This window comes from Pristiophorus japonicus, chromosome 13 (genome assembly GCF_044704955.1).
Source record: "Pristiophorus japonicus isolate sPriJap1 chromosome 13, sPriJap1.hap1, whole genome shotgun sequence".
In the NCBI taxonomy this organism is placed as follows: Eukaryota; Metazoa; Chordata; class Chondrichthyes; family Pristiophoridae; genus Pristiophorus; species Pristiophorus japonicus.
Window position 1 is genome coordinate 52,362,205 of NC_091989.1, and position 21,120 is coordinate 52,383,324.

Genomic DNA, 21,120 nt, shown 5'->3' on the forward strand with positions numbered 1-21,120 from the left:
CTTGCTACAACATTCTGTGTGACCTGGCTGTGTCAATAAATATAAACATCTTTCTCCTCTGATGGAATAAAAAGTTTAATAGCCCAGATTTTTCAGTGCCGATGCCGGCCAATGCACAGCACAGTCATTGTAAGCCTTGTAAAAGGCCCCGCAAGTTCTGGATTTCCGCATGCGCTGCGTATGCATGAAAATCCAGAACTTGCGATCCGTCAAGTTGACAGATCAACCGCACCGCCTTGAAAATCACTTTCGCTGGCAGAGTTGGGCTATTTGCCCAGCTATTGCCCAGCAAATGCCCATACAACTCTTATGCCTGGTAAAGGGATTAATATAAATCTTAAATAAAAAATTTAAAAATAAAAAAAAATCATACACATATATTTAAAATTCATTTATGTAAATTTTGGCCCAGATTAACATTATTTTTCAAAAACTTAAAATTTTCTAGTAAATGCTTCGTTGAAGGCATTTTTATTTAAATTGGAAAATGGAAACATTTATTTTTATTTCAGTTGTATAGATTATTTGGGGATTTCGTTATAACCGTCTGAGGAATGCTCCTTTCTGATTGGAGGACCTGGCCCATGTGATCCCAGGGACGCATCCGAACTGCCTGCCTCCTTGGGAACCATGGGCCTTTACGCAGGCGACACCTGCAGGCCCAGGACCTGAAGCCTGAAGCCCAGGAGCCTGAAGGTAAGTGCGGATTTTTTGATTGGGTCGGAGGCACCACAAATTCCGGCCCAGTATTTGTTGTCACCTTACTTGTGTAACCGCTTAATTGCCCCCTTGCCATGTTTCTAATGAATTTTTAAATATTAGGTGTACCTAGAGACAGAAAATGCAAAAGCAGTACCAGCTTGCTGAACACAATTTTCTGCTTGGAGAGTAGATCTGTCACATTAATATATTACACAATATCCCTATAAACCACAGGTCATTAAAGTAATGATGGTCAAATTATACTAAAGTTGTGTCGGGAAGGGTTTATTGCAAATCGAAAAGCTGTGCGCAGGCAAGAACCAAGTCCGTCCATGTTGTTATGATATGGAAGCTTTGCTGACATTTTTACTGTTGTGATGATTTCTGCATTTGGAAAATGCAGTATTTTTACATTTTCTTCATTTGGTTTCTTGGTAGCGGGGGACAGAGTACGAGCAGCTTCTACTAGAGGGTTGAGCTTCAATGAGCTGATATATGTTTTTAAAAATAAGTCACATTTCAAAATAATTGACTTTACAGGCGACTTGATTGCATGCATTTATTGATTTTAATTTCTCAAAAGCTGACTGGTTTCTAACATGGTAAAAGAATGTTCCAAAGATCCCCACCATTCCTTCATGAAAAACAGTTGTAAGTAATTTATACTTAACGAGGTTTTGCTTCCAGCCAAATGTTACATGAAGACAATCATTATAAAGATAACTATAAATTTGATTTTAATTTTAGATTTCAAGATCAATAGATGGTAGCAATTGTGCTTAATTGGGCTAGTCCCATGTTAGGGATGAGCTCACACGATGTAATGTAAGTATAGGTGTATGGCACACTCTCTCCATTTCCACAATCAAGGTTCACGCTCCTATTTTCAGTCTTTGTAGCGAAGCAGCAGCTACACTTATTTATCATGGTGTTTGTAACAGTGTCAAATCTGGAAAATAAGAAATTGGCAAGCTATGTATCAGCCCAAATACTGCAAATCAACAGGAATGCCATATAGTTCTGTAAATTATCTTGGGAAGGGATTGACTGAATTAAGGAGCATCTCAGCATTGCAGATTGAGGACATGATCAAGAACTAAAGTGAGTGAACAACCAAACTCTATCTCTGGGACATTTAGCAGCTACTTTCCTCAATCACTGCATTACTGGAACCATTGCTGGATTCAGGTTAGTACATGCACCACTTTTAGGTACATTGCTGTGTTTAAATCCATATTTCATTTAAAGTCAAAAATTATTTTGAAAACTGAGGAGATGCCGACAATTCAGAAACAGGGGCATGTCGTTCCTATATTCAAAAAGGGTGACACAACTATAGCTGGTAACTAAAGATCCAGTTACTCTGATCTGAATAATTGGAAAACGAATGGAATCTATCACCAGAAACAAAATGGAAATGTACTTTTATAACAATAATTTAATGAATAATAGCCTGCATAGCGTTGGAAGGTTTTATCTTGCCTGACCAACCTCATGAATCACATTGATGAGGGGGAAGAACCACATTATATAATGTCCCTTAACTTCCTAAGGGCTTTTTGATAAAGAATACCATGAGAGTCTTAAAAAAAAAGTCAGTGTGTTCAAGGGCAGGTATTACATGTATGTGAATTGCTAACTGGCTAAAGGGAAAGAAGCAGACTATATTCTTATTTCTTAGATCAAACTGAATGGGATGCTCCATTCAGCAGGAATGGAATGCAGGATCCTCTGTGCAGGAACCTTTCTTGTGCCTACTATTCATAAATGAACTCAAGATAAAGTAAGTTACAGACAATGCCAAGCTAAGGGAGAACTGCAGATTGGAAAAGTAACTGAAAATCTTTAGTAAGAAAGCTTAACTGCACCTGGACTGATCACTGACAAATATTGATGAGGAACTGCATTTGAAAGTAAAAATAGGAGGTACATGTTCCTTGCTCCTCTGGAGCTAATCTCTTAAGTGGTCTTGATGATGGAGAGGACATGGGGTAAGCTGCATAGCATTGGAAGGTTTTTTCTTGCCTGGCCAACCTCATGAATCACATTGATGAGGGGGAAGAATCATATTATATAATGTCCCTTAACTTCAGCTCAGCTGAATGTTAAACATGGCACTGAAGTTGTGCAGTAAACAAAGCACATACTCAACAGGGTTGTATTGCTACATTGGTTGAGTTCAAATGCCTAGAGGTCATTCTGAAGGTTTACAGTTCCCTAGTCTTGTAAACCTGGAGTATTGTGTACAGTTCTACTTGTTGCAACATAAGAGGTCATCCAGGCAGAGGACAGTGTGAGGGTAACTCCCACAGTTAGAGAGAAAACTTATGAAGGATGACTTGATAGGGTTCTTCAGCATCAAAAAGAGGCTTCTGAGTGATCCTGCAGAGATATACAAAATACTATATTGGACTGAGAGTAAACCAAGAAAAGCACTTCCAGATATGTAGGGACGACAGAGCAAGGGGGGAAATATTCAGGGAAATGTTCAGGACAGAACTCAGGAACTATTTCCTTCCACAGAAGGTGAAAATGTTCTCCAAAGGTGTGGTTGAGGCCAGGATACTGGACATATTTAAGGAACATCTAGGTGCAGTACTGAGAAAATGGTGAAGTTGGTGTTCTGGAAGGATGAGATTAAATGGACTGAAGGGCCTTCTTCGTCCACACCAATCTTAATTTTGTGAATTTCACTAAATTCTTAATCTTGGTTATTAGTTAATTGATCTATATTATTTATTAGACTTGAACAATATTTCATGATTCTTTATAATAAAAATATCACAGGAAAGTACTTACTCTGATGATCCGGCACAGTTGCCTTCACATTTTGTCAAGTTAACTTCTGCTGAACAGCTTGAATTTTCCATTGTGACATTTTTGGAAACAAACAACTTCTTACAAGAGCCTATGAAAAAATAATTGATTAGCTACTAAATTTAAAAAAAACTCAGGACAATACTAATGAAATATTCTTTCTTGTAATAGATCAGCTACTATTGTTGAGCATTGGAAATATATTTTAGAATTTGATTTGATAAGAAGGCAGAAGATTCAGATATCAATTGATAGGGTAATTGAGCCGATCCAACTCTACTGATTGTGTTAGGCTATATTCAATGTTTTCCTTAGCAGACTTGGCTCTGCAGATAGTGACTGGCCCTGAAATTCCAGTCGGAGGCTTCCCCCGGGCAATTGCCTCCGACCGGAGAATTTTTACGAAATGACCTGGTGGTCCCGGAAGCATCCCAGATTCCAGTGGGGAGACCTTCACTTCCCGCGCTGCAAAGCGCGCTCCCATCCTCCAGGTTCCCAAGCAGAAGGTGCAGTCACGTGTGACTGCTCAACCAATCAAGTAAAGTATTCTCAATTAATAACATGAGAACTCCGTATCTACGAGTTCTCATTGCTATTAATTGAGAAAAAAAACCCAAACACAGTAACACCAATTAAAAAATAAAAATTACACCTCACATAATTAAAATTAATTGAAATTAAAGTTAATAAATATCTTGGAGAAATTTTTTTCCCCCCGAGTTTTAAAAAAATTAAAAAAATTATGGTTTAAAATAAATTTAACATAGTGAGCAGGGTTTATAAAAATAAAATGTGTTTTTAATTTTATTTTTTATGTTTTAAGTGTGTTTTAAGACTCATTCCTGTGCTTTTATCAGGTGCAAGAGTTTTGAGGACATTTGCTGGGCAAGATATGGGTAAATACCGCAATCTTGCCCTTGCAAATGTCCTCGCTCCCGAAATGTGGATGATCTGTCAGGCTGGAGCTTGACAGATCGGAAAAGCCGGATTTCAGCACAAGTGCAATATGCACTGAAAACCGGCGGCGCTGATGCCTTCCCGGGTCCGTAAACACTCCGTACTGACCCGAGGAGGCCGAAATTTCTGGGCCAGTATCCTAAGCTAACTTCCTGGTTAAAAACAGCAAAAATTGGTCTCAAAAGGTTTTTATTAATCCAATCAATTCCAAACAAATGTTTTCATACAAATCACATTGAACAAATGGCCGATTGTAGCCCAGGATAGTGTGACATCCCCAACAGGGAGTGCTCGGGGTGAGTTTTTTAAAAATATTCGTTGCTGGCATGTGGGTATCACTGACAAGGCCAGCATTTATTGCCCATCCCTAATTGCCCTTGAGAAGGTGGTGGTGAGCTGCCTTCTTGAACTGCTGCAGTCCGTCCTCTCTGTAGCACTTTGGTACAACTGAGTGCCTTACGAGGTCATTTTAGTTCAGGGTCAATCACATTGCTGCGGGTCTGGAGTCACATAGGCCAGACCGGATAAGGACAGCAGATTTCCTTAAAGGACATTAGTGAACCAAGATGTTGTGGGGTGCTGGGTGGGGTTGGGGAGTAGTGGAGGAAAGGATAGAGCTATGTAGACTTGGCAATGAGTAACCACCGAGTAAAACATCGGTCATCACTACAAACATGAACATTATCTTTAAAATTGGCAAATTGGTTGGGGAAGTGAAGAATGGAATTTCAGAATTAGATGACTAAGCGTTGTAATCCCTGCGGACAATTCAGAGTGGAAAACTGTCAAATGAAAATCAAAATGAGTGACTTTGCTCCCAGTGGCACTCCCAGCTGTGAGTAAATACACCTTGCAGTGTGGTACTGTGCTTTACTGAACAAATAGACTCCAGGTTCACCGCTAGTCAGTGATAATCCCCCCCTAGCATGGTTGCAATAGTACTACAATTAGCTGTAGTGGCCTCAGAAAGTGGAAATCCTTGGTTATAAAGATCAGCTGAATCAAACAGGAAATAACTGGCTTTCTATTCAGTTCTGATTTGCTTTTTACAAATATGATATAGAGACGTAGAAACATAGAAATTAGGTGCAGGAGCAGGCCATTCGGCCCTTCGAGCCTGCACTGCGATTCAATAAGATCATGGCTGATCATTCAACCTCAGTACCCCTTTCCTGCTTTCTCTCTATACCCCTTGATCCTTTTGGCCGTAAGGGCCATATCTAACTCCCTTTTGAATATATCTAACGAACTGGCCTCAACAACTTTCTGCGGTAGAGAATTCCACAGGTTAACCACTCCCTGAGTGAAGAAGTTTCTCTTCATCTCAGTCCTTTGAGCCAATCAGATGTATGTGGTATACACCTTGCATGAGTGGCCTACTCAAGTATGATGGATATATGAGACACATGGGCCCTAAAATTCCAATTCAGGGCTGGGGGAGCAGGTGGATTGCCTGCCTGAAAGGTGAATTTGGGATTGAATCTGGTCCCATCGCATTTCTTCCACCTAGCCATTTTCCGGTGGTGGGGCAGAGCAGCGGGGGGGGGGTGGTGGGGAGGTCCTGGCTGGATCTTGTGTCTGCCCCCCTCCCCCACTGCATCAAGGGGGTGTGTCTGGGGGATTTCCTGGGCTTACCTCAAGAATCACATCCTCAGAAGGTCTCAGAGAAACTCTCACCAGTTGAGAGTTGATGTAAAGCCTGCATGAGGGCCTACTGAAGGCCTCAAATCTTGATTAGGGAAAGGTAACTAATCCCAGAAGGGAGTGATCATCTTCCCCAAGACTTCGAAGGAGATTTTTGCTGGGCCTTTCAGTGTCTCCTCTCTGTCACTGGAGTGGCACCATGCCATTCCAACATTCTGGCTACCAGTTTGGAGTGGGCACCACTGCAGCAGCCTTACTGGCGTGATATGCCCACCCTCCATATTTCAAATGGCCTTTGGTTTGGGATGAAGTTGGGTTGTGTGCTCAGGTGGAGTTGGTATCCACTCGGCCACTCTTCTGCTAACGCTAAAGGAATTTCGGGCCTTAGATGTGTCGGTTTGGGCGAGGGTTTCAAAAGCCAGATATTGAAGTTTGCAGAGCGCAGGAAAAGTAGAAGTGCAGGAAATAATGAGGACAAATGCAACTAGACGCTGAAGGTTTATATCTGGCAGACAACCAGGCCAATAGATGACAACTAACATTGTTAGTTATATTGTGCCATTTTTCGCTGGCTAATTTTTCTCTCTGCTATGGCAGGGCTAGTGATGGCACTCCAGTACCATCCTGGCTGAGATGAACTAATTTAGCAGAGCCTAGCTGTCAATCTTGAGATCTTCCTTACGCTGTGTGTCAGTACCATACTGGACAATACAATCAGCCACTGAGCCAATCCAGAGCTCTCCCCATTTTCATTTTTTAATAATGTTAATGAATTTTGCCACAAACACAAAGTGGGAAAGAATGATCTATAAGCAACCCGAGTATAAAAGGAGTAGGTGATTACCCAATTACCTGGGGGGCACCAGTAGCAGCAGTGATCAGCATCCCAAAACTTTTCAGCCTAAACGTACAGAATTAATAATATATAGTTAATCATGTAAATGTTATCTGAATATGAACAGCACAAGAATCATGCAAAATTCCAGGAATATTCATAAATGACATGCGGTTATTTAATATTCTGCTGAAATAAGATAGTTTTCTTTTAGAAAATTGATATACTGTAGTCTGTTTTGCCTTAATTCCAGGAGTATGTGCTAAAATATTTTTTTGCATTATTATAAACTTAATAGAAAAATCAATTCAATTCCACATCCTACAATAATCATCATGGTATGCAGGCGGAAACACGTCATTATCACAGACCTTTATCAACTGTGGCTGAGTGGGTCGCTTTTGAGTCAAAGGGTTGAGCACATAAATCTAGGCTGACACTCCAGTGCGGTACTGAGGAAGTGCTGCACTGTCGGAGGTGCCCTCTTTCGGATGAGACATTAAACCCAGGCCCTGTCTGCTCTCTCAGGTGGACGTAAAAGATCCCATGGTATTATTTCTAAGAGCAAGGGAGTTAACCCCGGTGTCCTGGCAATATTTATCCTTCAATCAATATAACAAAAACAGATTATCTGCTCATTATCACAGTGCTGTTTGTGGGAGTTTGCTGTGCGCAAATTGGCTGCCACGTTTCCTACATTACAACAGTGACTACACTCCAAACGTACTTCATTGGCTGTAAAGCACTTTGAGATATCTGGTGGTCATGAAAGACGTTATATAAATGTAAGTCTTTCTTTAACTGGTTACTATTTAATGGATAACAAAATACATTCAAGTAGATTTTGCAACAATCAAATCATAGACCAAAATCTAAATGGTATTTTAGTTTAATACATATTCAAAATAGAATATTATGCCTTTCAAAACCATGATGTGCTTTCATCAGACTCGCCTCCTCCCACTGCTCTCGTTGCTGGCTGGGCTCTCTCACTAAACTCAAATTATGCAAACTCTGCTGTCCATATCTTGACCCAGTCACCCATCATCCCTAATCTTGTTGACTTACAATGATTCCTCATCCCCTAAACCTATTCAATTTGAGATCCTCATTGTTGTCTTCTTAAATCTCTCCATCACCTTATCCCACCCTAACTCTGCAATCTTCAGCCATCTGGGTCCTCCCTAAGCTCTCTGCCTCTCCACCTCCTTCTCCTTTAAAAATGTTCTCAATCTATCTCTTTGATCAAGCCTTCGGCTAGCCCTCCTAATTCCTGGCTTGGTGTTAGTTTTCCTTACACCAGCCTTGGGATGTTCTTTACATTAAGCACATTATAAATGCAAATTGTTGAATATCAACTTGCTTTCTAATAACGTGAAAAATAAAATCCGTTCATGTAAGATAGCAAATACTTTAGTATTTTATATGCATCCAACTATCATGTTCATTCACCAAGTAATTTACAATAATTTAATTTTAAATATATTTATTGAATCATTTATCTGTACTTGTTAACATCCCTCACGATTAAGAGACATGTAAATATAAACAAAGTGCTATACCAACCGTACAAATGCCCTGATAGAGGCATGTTTTTACTGATTTCACAACTTGAGCTTTAATACACGCGTAGGAAATACATTTATCTGTGGGATCAATCCATTTTTCTCCTTCCTAGGAATGAAACATGCAAATAATAATAAATAACCTAACTGATCTTCCAACAAACAAATCAAAATAAAATCTCTATTTAGTGCCATAGGGGAGATCTCTCCGGTCTACACTTAGGGATCACCTGAGTGCAGAGAATATCGGAAAATCAGTAGCTTCCTTTACAGGTGGGTACTCTCACTCTCCTGATTGTCTGCCATTCACTATAGCCAGGTGATCCAAGCTGCAGGTCCAGTAAAATCTCCTGGCATGAGTTCTTGAGTAGTGGTAGATTTTCTACCATTAATCGCTGAAAAAAATCTTAAAAATAAGAAGCTAGTTTCACATTAGACAAACATTACCAATGGGAACTTAAAACAATCACTGTCATGAGAGAAAAAGTAATAAGCAAACTAATGAGACTAAAGGTGGACAAGTCCCCTGGACCTGATGGCTTGCATCCTAGGGTCTTAAAATAAATGGCTGGAGAGATAGTGAATGCATTGGTTGTAATCTACCAAAGTCCCCTGGATTCTGGAGAGGTCCCAGCAGATTTGAAAACCACAAAGGTAACGCCCCTATTTAAGAAAGGAGGGAGACAGAAAGCAGGAAACTATAGACCATCTGTCATTGGGAAAATGCTGGAGTCAATTATTAAGGAAGTAATAGCAGGACATTTAGAAAATCATAATGCAATAAAGAGTCAGCATGGTTTTGTGAAAGGGAAATCATGTATGACAAATTTGCTGGAGTTCTTTGAAGACGTAATGATAAAGGGGAACCAGTAGATGTCGTGTATTTGGATTTCCAGAAGACATTCGATAAGGTGCCATATAAAAGGTTACTGCCAAAGATAATATCTCATGGGGTTGAGGGTAATATATTAGCATGGATAGAGGATTGGCTCACCAACAAAAAAAAAAGAGAGTCGGGATACAGGGGTCATTTTCAGGTTGGCATACTGTAACTAGTTGGGTGCCACGGGGATTAGTGCTGGAGTATCAACTATTTACAATCTATATCCATGACTTGGATGAAGGGATCAAGTGTAATGTAGCCAAATTTGCTGATGATACAAAGATAGGTGGGAAAGCAAGTTGTGAGGAGGACGCAAATAATCTGCAAAGTGATATAGATAGACTAAGTGAGTGAGCAAAAATTTGGCAGATGGAATATAATGTGGGAAAATGTGAGGTTATCCACCATGATAAGAAAAAAAAAAAGCAAATTATTATTTAAATGGGGAGAGATTACAAAATGCTCTGGTACAGAGGGATCTGGGAGTCCTTGTACATGAAACTCAAAGTTAGCAGCTGGTACAGCAGGTAATTAGGAAGGCAAATGGAATGTTGGCCTTTATTGCAAAGAGGATGGAGTATAAAAGTAAGGAAGTGCTGCTACAACTGTACAGGGTGTTGGTGAGACCACACCTGGAGACAGTTCAGAGAAGGTTCACGAGGTTGATTCCTGAGATGAAGGGGTTGGCATATGAAGAAAGGTTGAGCAGTTTGGGCCTATACTCATTGAAGTTTAGAAGACTGAAAGGTGGTCTTCTTGAAGCGTATAAGATTCTGAGAGGGCTTGACAGGGTAGATGCAAAGAGAATGTTTCCTCTCATGGGGGAATCTAGAACTAGGGGCATAGTCTCAGAATAAGGGCTCGCCCATTTAAAACGGAAATGAGGAGGAATTTCTTCTCTCAGAGGGTAGAATCTTTGGAATTCTCTATCCCAGAGAGCTGTGGAGGCTGGGTCATTGAATATATTTAAGGTGGAGATAGATGAATTTTTGAGAGATACGGGAGTCGAGGGTTATGGGAAGAGGGCAGGGAAGTGGAGTTGAGACCAAGATCAGATCAGCCATGGTCTTATTGAATAATGGAGCAGGCTCGAGGGTCCAGATGGCCTATTCCTGCTCCTATTTCTTATGTTCTTATGAAAATACTTATAAGCCTTAAAAGACACTCAATCTAAATTATGACTGGGACTCAAATTGAAAGTTCTGTACTCAGTTTTACTCTGTGAATAGAAAGGTCTGTGCTCAGTTTTACTCTCTGTCTTACTCTGCCAATAGCTGGATAAGACAGCCAGTGGAGGTAACTGCACACACATTCTTTTTTTGTAAAAAACCTGCCAAAAGCAGGATACTTCCTATGACTCTCATGGAGGATATTTTCTTGCAGGCAAATGTTAAGCTGTGGGTGATATTTTTGAATGGTTTAGTTGATAGCTGTCCATTTGGTGGAACGGTATTGTTTTTGAAGGTGAACCGTGAGGTATTTTGCAAAAAGTCAAAGTAGTTAACCAGTTGTAATGCCGACACTTTGTCTGACAGCGGGAACAAGAGTCAGGCTACTTTGTAATGAATGAACAATGGTAAGGGTGACCCTATTTAATTGTATAGAAGTCTAATATATATAATATCTGCTGCTATGTATGTGTATATATTACAGTGCAGCAGATAAAAGCAGGTCTACTTTCTCGAGCTCAACTGGGGAAAATGCATCAAATCTTCGCCATTGACCCTCATCCAATTACATATCTTGCTGTCTCAACTCTGACCTTGGCTCACTGCAGTACAGTGCACTTTTTACACAGGGAAATAATTAACCATCTGTCTTGGAAATATATATCACTGGTTATTTGTAATATAATTTTAGTTTTCCAATATAAGGAACTAAATTTTCTTGTACAAAGGCAAGTGATTCTAGTAATGAGGAAATGCCCAGTTTGGAGAATGCTTCTAGAAAAGGAAGAACTAATGCACTGACTCATGGTAGGGGAACCAATAGAGCATGATGGTCCTTGTATCAGTGAGATGCTTGGTCAACACGCATGGCCGAGAAGCGTTACCCGAGGGTGCATCATGCTAGGTTAGGATTTTCTACGGTTGATTTAGAACTGTTTTTCCTGCATATTGTAGACATCTGACTTAGTACTTTATGTAAAAGACCAGCCCTGATAAAAGAGCAATTGTATGTGATCTATGGTATAGGTTGAACTTGATGCGCTGAATGGTCTTTTTCTGCTTGTGTACTTCCTTATAGCTTTGTGTTGGAGCTCTAGTGGCCATTTATTGCTATAGAAGTCTATGTATCTGTGTGCAAAGGATGGTGGGAGCTGAGCTGTGGCCTTGGTTACAGTTATATTACAAAAGGGTAGGTGAAGAACAGAATGAGTTCAAGGTGCTGTTGTGGTTCCTGGTGTGCCACATGGATGGTAGAAGACGAATTTACCAAGAAATTATAACACTGAAACAGGTCATTCAGCTGATGGGCAATTTGGATGCAACACAATCGATGAATACTGTCCTCATCGTGTTTTTGTTAAAACACCTGCAGTCATAAATTCAGTGTTATAAAATATATATGAGACTCTTTAGTGATTTGATGGTCTAGAATCTATTAAGCTACTGGCATCATCAGTGTAACAATATGAAAGTAATGTACATGTATCAGTAAATGAACACTTACATCTCTGGGATTTCCTGAATTGTCAAAGCAACCTGTAAAAATGAGGAATACAACCTTACGATATGTGCATTATATTTCCACAAGTAACAATCTGCCTTAATTGTTATTCTTAAATATGTATTGCATTATGAAAGGTTTACTAATGATCAGGTAGTTCATGCCATATTTAACTTAAAAAAGCAACTTACATGAACTAATGCATGTAGTCTTGTTTTCAGAAAGCATCATTCCTTCTGGACAAAAGCAGCCTTCCAACAGAGGGTAAAATCTCTGGCCATGGATCAGTGTGCTTAAAATTAAGTTTAATTTAAAAAAATGAAACAAGCATATCAACATCCTATTAAACTAGCAGATCTCCAATGGCATTGCTCATGCTGGGGGCTGGTGTTATACTGGAGGGTTGAAGTCAAGGAGTGATACACTTCATCACTGAAAGTATTGGGGAAAAAAGTGGTGACATATGCTCAGACAGTGAAGAAAGTATTTGTAATAGGGACTTCAAAATCACATAAATAATGTTTTCCTTACCCACTGTGGCTCAGTGGGTAGCTCACTCGCCGCTGAGTCAGAACGTTGTGGGTTCAAGTCCCACTCCAGGAACTTGAGCACATAAATCTAGCTGACACTCCAGTGCAGTGCTGAGGGAGTGCTACACTGTCAGAGATGCCGTCTTTTGTATGAGACGTTAAACCGAGGCCCCGTCTGCTCTCAAGTGGACATAAAAGATCCCATGGCACTATTACAAAGAAGAGCAGGGGAGTTATCCCCGGTGTCCTGGCCAATATTTATCCCTCAATCAACATAACAAAACAAAACAGATTATCTGGTTATTATCACATTGCTGTTTGTGGGAGCTTGCTCGTGCGCAAATTGGCTGCCGCATTTCCTACATTACAACAGTGACTACAATCCAAAAGTACTTCATGGCTGTAAAGCGCTATAAGGTGGTCGTGAAAGGTGCGATGTAAATCTAAATCTTTTTTCTTTCACTGGAGGTATATGTGTGTTCATGCCATAATTACATAACAAAATCTATGCATATGTCACGGTAGAGCAGCCCTTTACCCAGCGTATGAAATAGGCAATTTCACTGCTTCTGAAGTATTTTGGTCAAAGTCACATTTGTATGTCGGGTATGCACACCCTTGATATATTTCCTCACTGGTGAACACAAATGGTAGTCTAAAGTGTAACTAAATCGAGAGCATTTCCTCTGGCATTTCAGTTTTTCCAAGTTAAATATAAAAGACGCAGATTTCTTTTTCAAATGTTTTTCTGAGAAATAGTTTGGGTGCTTATTTCCTTAAGTGTGCTATCAAAACTGTGGTCATACATACACACATACTTACCCGTGCAGCGGAGGAGCGGGAATGTCGGGGCGGATGAGCGGCAAGAGATCGCGGGGTAAGAGATCGGGGCAGATGAGCGAAGAGAGATCGTGGTGGAAGAGCGGCAAGAGATCATGTCAGAGGTGCGGCAAATGTTTGTAGCGGAGGAGCGGCAAATAAGGGTTCGGGGCCCCGAAGAGCCGAGGGCCTGGAGCAGCACGGGCCAACCCACACTGCGATATGTGTGCGCACTAGGTCCGTGCAGCAGAGCAGGTCTCCAGTCGGCCTGGTTAACCCTTTCACTGGATAAAGGCCCAGCTCTGTCAAGTCCGTGTGGTGGCTGATGTGCAACGGTCACCACACGTTAAAAAAAATCTACGTACAGGCATCTTCCACCCCCTCAATTGGAGTTCAGGACTGGAACATCGGGTCCTTCATTGAAACATCTGTGAACTCATGTGGAAGCAAGTCATCCTCGTTCGAGGGACCACCTATGATGATGATGGTCATACATGTGTTTTTTTTTAATGCATTTGAAGACACTTTTCAATTCCCATTTTTAAAATTAAAACCTTTAAAGTGTCTGAGTGTCATCAACTTTTGATTTTTGTCTCATCAGCCAGTTCCCTCAGTACATCCCAGATGATATAAAATACTTACTTATTCTCACAGTGATCATTGTCCTGACGTGCGCAAGGCTTATAAATGAATCCTTCAGGGCAGGTATAATCTTGAAAAGCAAACAAAAATGTGAGGTGTAGAAATGGATAGCATCAAAGTATTCCTATAAATATCAACCAGGAACTAAAGAATCATAGCCTGTTAACATGATTATGAATAAATTCTGAAACACAATAATGGTATTTCTAAATTTTAATTAGTGTGTGAATGGTAATAAATCATCAAACACCTATCTTTGTCATTTGAATATTTTATTTATTATATAATTATTTATTTATTTATATCACAGGTAACCTTTTCTGGGCTTCTTCTGCTATGATGCACCAACATCTGCACGTTCTAACCTTTAGCGAAGGACTTTTAGCTGAAGCACAGAGCATTGTGCACATCAGGAATTCAAGCATGCACACCTCATGATTTTCCATTAAAATTAATGTCTGCATGTTCAAATTCCAGTATCCACTCCTGATGTCCAAAGTTCTGTGTTGGGAATGCGAGACATGACAATTTGCCCTATGGTGCACTTGGTTGTTAAGACACATTCTCCCAGCAATAGTAAACGTAATCCCCATAATGCAGATTTGCAATGCTCAACTCCCAACCACCTCAGTACAGCAATTTTGGAATGTTCGCGGAGAAGGGCAGATTTATGAAATGCTCATCCAAAATTAGGTTTATTTTCATTTGAAACGTAAATACTGGACCAAAAATTGCGGCCTTGCCGGGTGCGTACGATGTGCGCACACACCTGGCAAGGCCTCGCTAATGCAAGATCCCGGCCCACAATGCACATGCGCCGAGAACCGGCTTTTCCGATCTGTCAAAATTTCTTTAGACAGATTGAACACGTCGCTGCAGGAAGGACATCCGTGGGGCCGAGATTGCACTATTTGCCCAACTCTTGCCCAGCGAATATCCTTCAAACTCTTACGCCTGGTAAAAGCAGGCACATAGCTTACTTTTATCAATGTAAGAGTTTTAAAACATAGAAAAATTTAATTTAATCACTCATTTTATATTAAAAACCCTGTCCATTAAGGTAAGTTTATTTGAACCCTATTAAAGCACATTAAAAAAAATTCAAAAAAAGACATTTCAATTTCAATTAATTTTAAATACGTGAGGTGTTTTTCAAATTTATTGTGTTGTGTTTTGGTGTTTTAGGGTGTTTTTCTCATTGATAGTAATGGGAGCCTGTACAAACAGAGTTTCCATTATTATCAATGAGAATACACATAATGATTGCTGGTCCAGGTCCATGTGATTCCAGCATATGCGCACGTATCTGGAAGACATGTTCCCGTACACTGCGCTGCTATTGAAGGCCTCTGACTGGAATCCTACGTTCCTTCAGGACGACCAGGTATTTTCATGGAATTTTTTGGGTTGGAGGCATTCGTTCGAAGGAAGCCTCTCACCGCAATTTCCGGCTCACTGTGAACGGCAGCATCACTTAACATTCTGGAGTTTAAAGAACATTAAGGGGGGGAAATTGCGTAGTGCCCCATTTGGGGGCAGTAACAGCCGTGAGGCGGGAGTTCCTGTGACAAGCTCGGAAATCCTATCCCACTCCGAAACCGGCCCCGAAAGCAAGTGGAGCGCAAAGTAACGTGCTTCACTTCCTCTGTGGGACGCGAGCGGGCAGAAGCACACAGAGAGGGGTACATAGAAGGGCCATTAAAGGGGAGGGCCAAGCTGCTGACTAAACGGGTCCTTACCTGGACCACCGAGGAGCGGGGTGCCATGGCATCAGCCCGGCACTCACCGGGTTGACGGATCACGTCACGGACCCCACATTCCATGATGCAATGGGCCACGACCTGTAAGATGGCTGATTTCTTTTTGGCGCACGCTACCTCCCCTTTAACGAGCGCCCTGCGAGCGGCCTACAGTCCGGTACGCACCACCTGAAGCTGTCGCTGTCATCGCCCGGCGAAGCTTCAGGAGGCGCTCCCAAACCTTTGCTCCATGGCGAAAACAGGTCGCTGTGCACGGCGATGACATTATCATCGCCAGCGGAACGAGGCACACCAGTTACCGCCGCCGCTAAACTCCCGCGGAATTTAGCGAGAGTCGTTAGTGGTGCTGCGCCCGGGTGAAAATGCGCAAATGACCCCAAATATCTCCCGCTAAGAGTCTCAGCTTATGGCCCTTAATTTTGATCTTCCCCGCTAGTGGAAACATCGCTATGTCTATCCTTTCATAATCTAAAAGACCTCTATCACATCACTCCTTAGTTTTCTCTCTTCCAGAGAAATGAGCCCCAGCCTTTTCAATCTTTCCTGACAGGTATAACCTATCAGTTCATGATTATGGATTATAGATTTATGATACTTACCACAGTATCCATTTGTTAAGTTTCTCCAGTTAACACACATGTCTCTATCTTTACAAGCAATGGCAAAAGCTTTTAGGCTGGAACAATCATATTTTGTGGAATTTGTAGTGCAATGGTCAGATAGACAAGAGCTGTAATAGTGGTCAAGATCCTGTTTTTTTAGATTCCTGCAATCTTCAAATGGTCTGCGTGGTAGAAAATAAAAATATTTAAAGAGACAATTAAAGTACAAGGACATTTGTTCTTCCAGAATGATAATTATAGCAATAATAAACCCTGAACAACATCACAGTGCAGGTTAAATTTCCCTTTTGGTCATTGGTAAATATGCCTACCAATTATATGATGCATTTCATACGGTTACTGGTAATCTTCCCAGCATGAAATATTCAAATGCTGGTATTCAAGTGACCTTCACACCACAAAATATGCCATCTCCTAGTAGAAATTGTGTTATGAATGGGGATGAGATTCAAAAACACAAGTATATTTTTCATAGTTGTCCTCTTTGTTTTGTGTTAAGTACAACAGGTACAACTTACCGAATCCGGAGTTGTCCGAAAACCGGACATTTTGGCAAGCGGCAATGAGCAGAGGATCGGCGGGCGGCGAGGTCCGAAATCCGGCAAAATCCAAAATCTGGCACAGATTCGGCCTCAAGGATTCTGGATTTCAGACATTGTACCTGGTATTTAAATATATATCTGGAGTCTTGCTTGTTGAGAACAAGACTCCCGTTACGGTTTTTCTGTAACAATTTTTCCCCCTCTACTATAGCTGCTGATTATAGCCCTAGGTATGGATCGTCAAGTGCTAACCGCATGGCAGCACCCCATCCAAATGGATAATCTTCATCCATGAATCTAACCAGTGAGAGGCTATTCTACCTTGGAGGCGTCACAACCAAATACAATTCTCGCATCACCTGATGTCCACATACACACCAACTTGTAGGAGTCACTCCTGATTTGAATGGGCAAATGACTCTTAGTTGGACTTTCTCCTCCCTAGTGTAGAGAATCTGAGGCCAAATACAAGGCCCCTACTGACAACTCAGCTGAGGTCAACTACCTTAGCACAGATTGTAAATCCAGTCTAAGACTTTCTGGTTTACATGGCTCAGTTAAATGTTACCTTTACCAGCTGATCCTTTAGGGGAGCTAAGTACGTTCAAAGGTAGATGGGCCTTTTTTAATCACCGCTGACATTAAAAAAGAAAAGATAATTTGACACTAATAACTATATTCTGCCCCTGCCATAGTAATGCATTACAATCAATATTATCAGCTGCAAAATATTTTTACCTACCAAATGGATTTTCTAACCCTGCATTTGGGGAAATTATAGTACAGTATTAATATTAGGCAGTCCCTCATGTCGAGGATGACCTACTTCCACACCAAAAAAAGATAACTTCACAGATGTTTCAATGAGTGACCTGACATTCCATGTCACGAACTACATCTTGAAAGATGGAAGATGCTTGGGCATGAATTCTTTTAACGTGGAGTGGCCGTTGCACACCAGCCACCACATAGGCTTGACAGAGCAAGGTCTTGGTCCAGTGGCAACTGTTAACCAAGACAAATGGAAACCAAGCTCTGCTGCATGGACCTAGTACGCACACATACTCCTACTGCCTTTGGAATTCATAGGTCGCAGTGTGGGCCTCACGACCTCATTGCTGGCCCATGCTGCACATTCCCTGGGCCCTGACCCTGCTGTTGTTACACGCTGTACCACTCCTGGGCCTTGGCCTCGCTGCTGGGCTCCAGCTCGCTCCAGGGCCACGACACCGCCGCTTCTGGGACCCAGGTGCCGGAAGAGAGGCGGCGAGCAGCGGAGAAACAACGAGGTTGGGGCCCAGGACAGGCGACAGTTCGGGGTCCAGGAGGGCCGAGAGTTCGGGGTCCAGGAGAGGCGAGTATTCTGGGCTGAGGAGAGGCGAGAGTTCGCAGCCAAGGAGAGGCGAGAGTTCAAGGTCGTGGTCGAGGAGCGTCAGGATCGAGGAAGGTCAGGGTTGAGGAGCAGCAAGGTGGAGGGTTGAGGAGCGGCGGGGTCATGGCGGGGTCGTGGCCCAGGAGCGGCGGTGTTGGAAGTGAGGAGCGGCGGGGTCATGGCCCAGGAGCGGCAAGGTCATGGCCCATAAGCGGTGGGGTCGTGGCCCAGGAGCGGCGGGGTCATGGCGGGGTCATGGCCCAGGAGCGGCGGGGTCGTGGCCCAGGAGCGGCGGTGTCGAACGTGAGGAGCGGTGGGGTCGTAGCCCAGCAGCGGCGGGGTCGTGGCGGGGTCGTGGCCCAGGAGCGGCGGGGTCGTGGCTGGGTCGTGGCCCAGGAGCGATGGGGTCGTGGCGGGGTCGTGGCCCAGCAGCAGCGGCAGGGTCGTGGCCCAGGAGCGGCAAGGTCATGGCCCATAAGCGGCGGGGTCGTGGCCCAGGAGCGGTGGGGTCATGGCGGGGTCGTGGCCCAGGAGCGGCGGGGTCGTGGCCCAGGAGCGGCGGTGTCGAACGTGAGGAGCGGTGGGGTCGTAGCCCAGCAGCGGCGGGGTCGTGGCGGGGTCGTGGCCCAGGAGCGGCGGGGTCGTGGCCGGGTCGTGGCCCAGGAGCGGCGGGGTCGTGGCCGGGTCGTGGCCCAGCAGCAGCGGCAGGGTCGTGGCCCAGGAGCGGCGGGGTCATGACGGGGTCGTGGCCCAGGAGCGGCGGTGTCAGACGTGAGGAGCGGTGGGATCGTGGCCCAGAAGCGGCAGGGTCGTGGCTCAGGAGCGGCGGGGTCGTGGCTCAGGAGCGGCGGGGTCGTGGCTCAGGAGCGGCGGGGTCATGGCTCAGGAGCGGCGGGGTCGTGGCCCAGCAGCGACGGGGTCGTGGCTCAGGAGCGGCGGGGTCGTGGCCCAGGAGCGGCGGGGCCGTGGCCCAGAAGCGGCGGGGTCATGGCTCAGGAGCGGCGGGGTCGTGGCTCAGGAGCGGCGGGGTCGTGGCTCAGGAGCGGCGGGGTCGTGGCCCAGGAGCGGCGGGGCCGTGGCCCAGAAGCGGCGGGGTCGTGGCTCAGGAGCGGCGGGGTCGTGGCTCAGGAGCGGCGGGGCCGTGGCCCAGAAGCGGCGGGGTCGTGGCCCAGCAGCGGCAGGCTAATATATTACCCTAATCCCATGAACTTTTATCTTATGCAGTAACCTTTTATGTGGCACCTTGTCAAATGTCTTCTGGAAGTCCAAATACAGCACATCCACTGATTCCCCTTTATCCATCCTGTTCGTTACTTCCTCAAAGAATTCTAGCAAATTTGTCAAACAGGACTTCCCCTTCATAAATCCATGCTGACTCTGCCTGACCGAATTTTGCTTTTCCAAATGTCCTGCTACTGCTTCTTTAATAATGGACTCCAACATCTTCCCAACCACAGACGTTAGGATAACTGGTATATAGTTTCCTTCTTTTTGTCTGCCTCCTTTTTTAAATAGGGGCGTTACATTTGCAGTTTTCCAATCTGCTGGGACCTCCCCAGAATCCAGGGTATTTTGGTAAATTACAACCAAAGTCTCCACTATCCCTGCCGCTACTTCTCTTAAGACCCTAGGATGCAAGCCATCAGGCCCAGAGAATTTATCTGCCTTTAGTCCCATTATCTTACATTTTCTTTGCTGCAATGTATATTTATGTATATTTAGACCTGCTTGTTGCTACACCTGCATTAACAGGACTTCATCTGTAAATTACATTTTAATAGTTCATTACAATCTACTTTGGTCGCACATTTAAAATGGAGATGAGGAGGAATTTCTTCTCCCAGAGAGTCATGAATCTTTGGCATTCTCTACCCCAGAAAGTTGTTGAGGCTGGGTCATTGAATACATTTAAGGTGGCGATAGACAGGCTTTTGAATGATAAGGGAGTCAAGGAATATGGGGAGTAGGCAGGGCAGTGGAGTTGAGGCCAAGAGCGGATCAGCTGTAATCTTATTGAATGGCAGAAGAGGCTCGAGGGGCCAAATGGCCTACTCCTATTTCTTATGTTGTTCTTATGTACTTTGTTTATTTGAATATAAAATATGAAAGTAGAAATTCACATACTTTCCCAAAAGTAGGTCACACACTGAGTTTGCTGATTGGCATGTTGTCAGGGGAGGAGGTAGTTTAACACAAGGCAAATTTGTAGGAGTTGATTGACAATATGACTTATTAGGGTCGTCAACTTTCCAGTCATTTGCAGTAATGTGGCAGCAGTCCGGGGGCATTATTTTCCCATCCCTTTTCATGCACTCATTGACTGCATTATCGAGGCAAGAGCCTTTGAGAGAAAAAAAAACCTTGTGTCAGTTAGAAATATCTGTGGAAGTTGTAACAGAAATGGCATAAGTTCAACCTCCTTACTAATTCAGTGAAACATTTTAGCGGGCTACAACCGCAAAATTCTTATTTAATCTTTGATAATATAAAAGGATCGAAGGCGTAAATTACACATACCACACTGTCCTTGAGTGTTATTCAGAAAGTATTTTTGCGACAATTTAATCCGAAAGGAATCTCCAAAAGCAATTATGTTTGCCTGAATATTGGGGATAGATAAATCTATATTCTGATACGTGGAACGTATATAAATTCCATTCGAACTGTAGGGAACAGTCACAACAGCTCCATCAAAATTTATCTGTAAGGGTTAACAATGTGTTAAAATTCTTAAAATAACTATCGAGTATTTCAGTATA

General features: G+C 43.0%; 2 protein-coding genes across 2 annotated transcripts in view; both read right to left on the reverse strand.

Annotated features, from left to right (window-relative positions):
- Window positions 1-1,271: 1,271 nt before the first annotated feature.
- Window positions 1,272-20,697, reverse strand: LOC139278567 (integumentary mucin B.1-like). The gene is made up of 8 exons (XM_070897486.1): window positions 20,486-20,697; window positions 16,424-16,608; window positions 14,065-14,134; window positions 12,077-12,108; window positions 8,522-8,629; window positions 6,973-7,021; window positions 3,502-3,610; window positions 1,272-1,651 (listed from the first exon to the last, which is right to left on the reverse strand). The coding sequence occupies exons 2-8, from the start codon at window positions 16,433-16,435 to the stop codon at window positions 1,459-1,461; spliced, it is 573 nt and encodes a 190-aa protein (XP_070753587.1). The 5' UTR covers window positions 16,436-16,608; window positions 20,486-20,697; the 3' UTR covers window positions 1,272-1,458.
- Window positions 20,698-20,831: 134 nt separating this feature from the next.
- The window catches only part of LOC139278093 (mucin-2-like), a 75,790-nt gene continuing 75,501 nt past the window's right edge, over window positions 20,832-21,120 (reverse strand). The window contains exon 31 of the mRNA XM_070896751.1: window positions 20,832-21,062. Coding sequence (XP_070752852.1) covers window positions 20,832-21,062 — 231 coding nt within the window. The remainder of the gene's footprint in view (window positions 21,063-21,120) is intronic.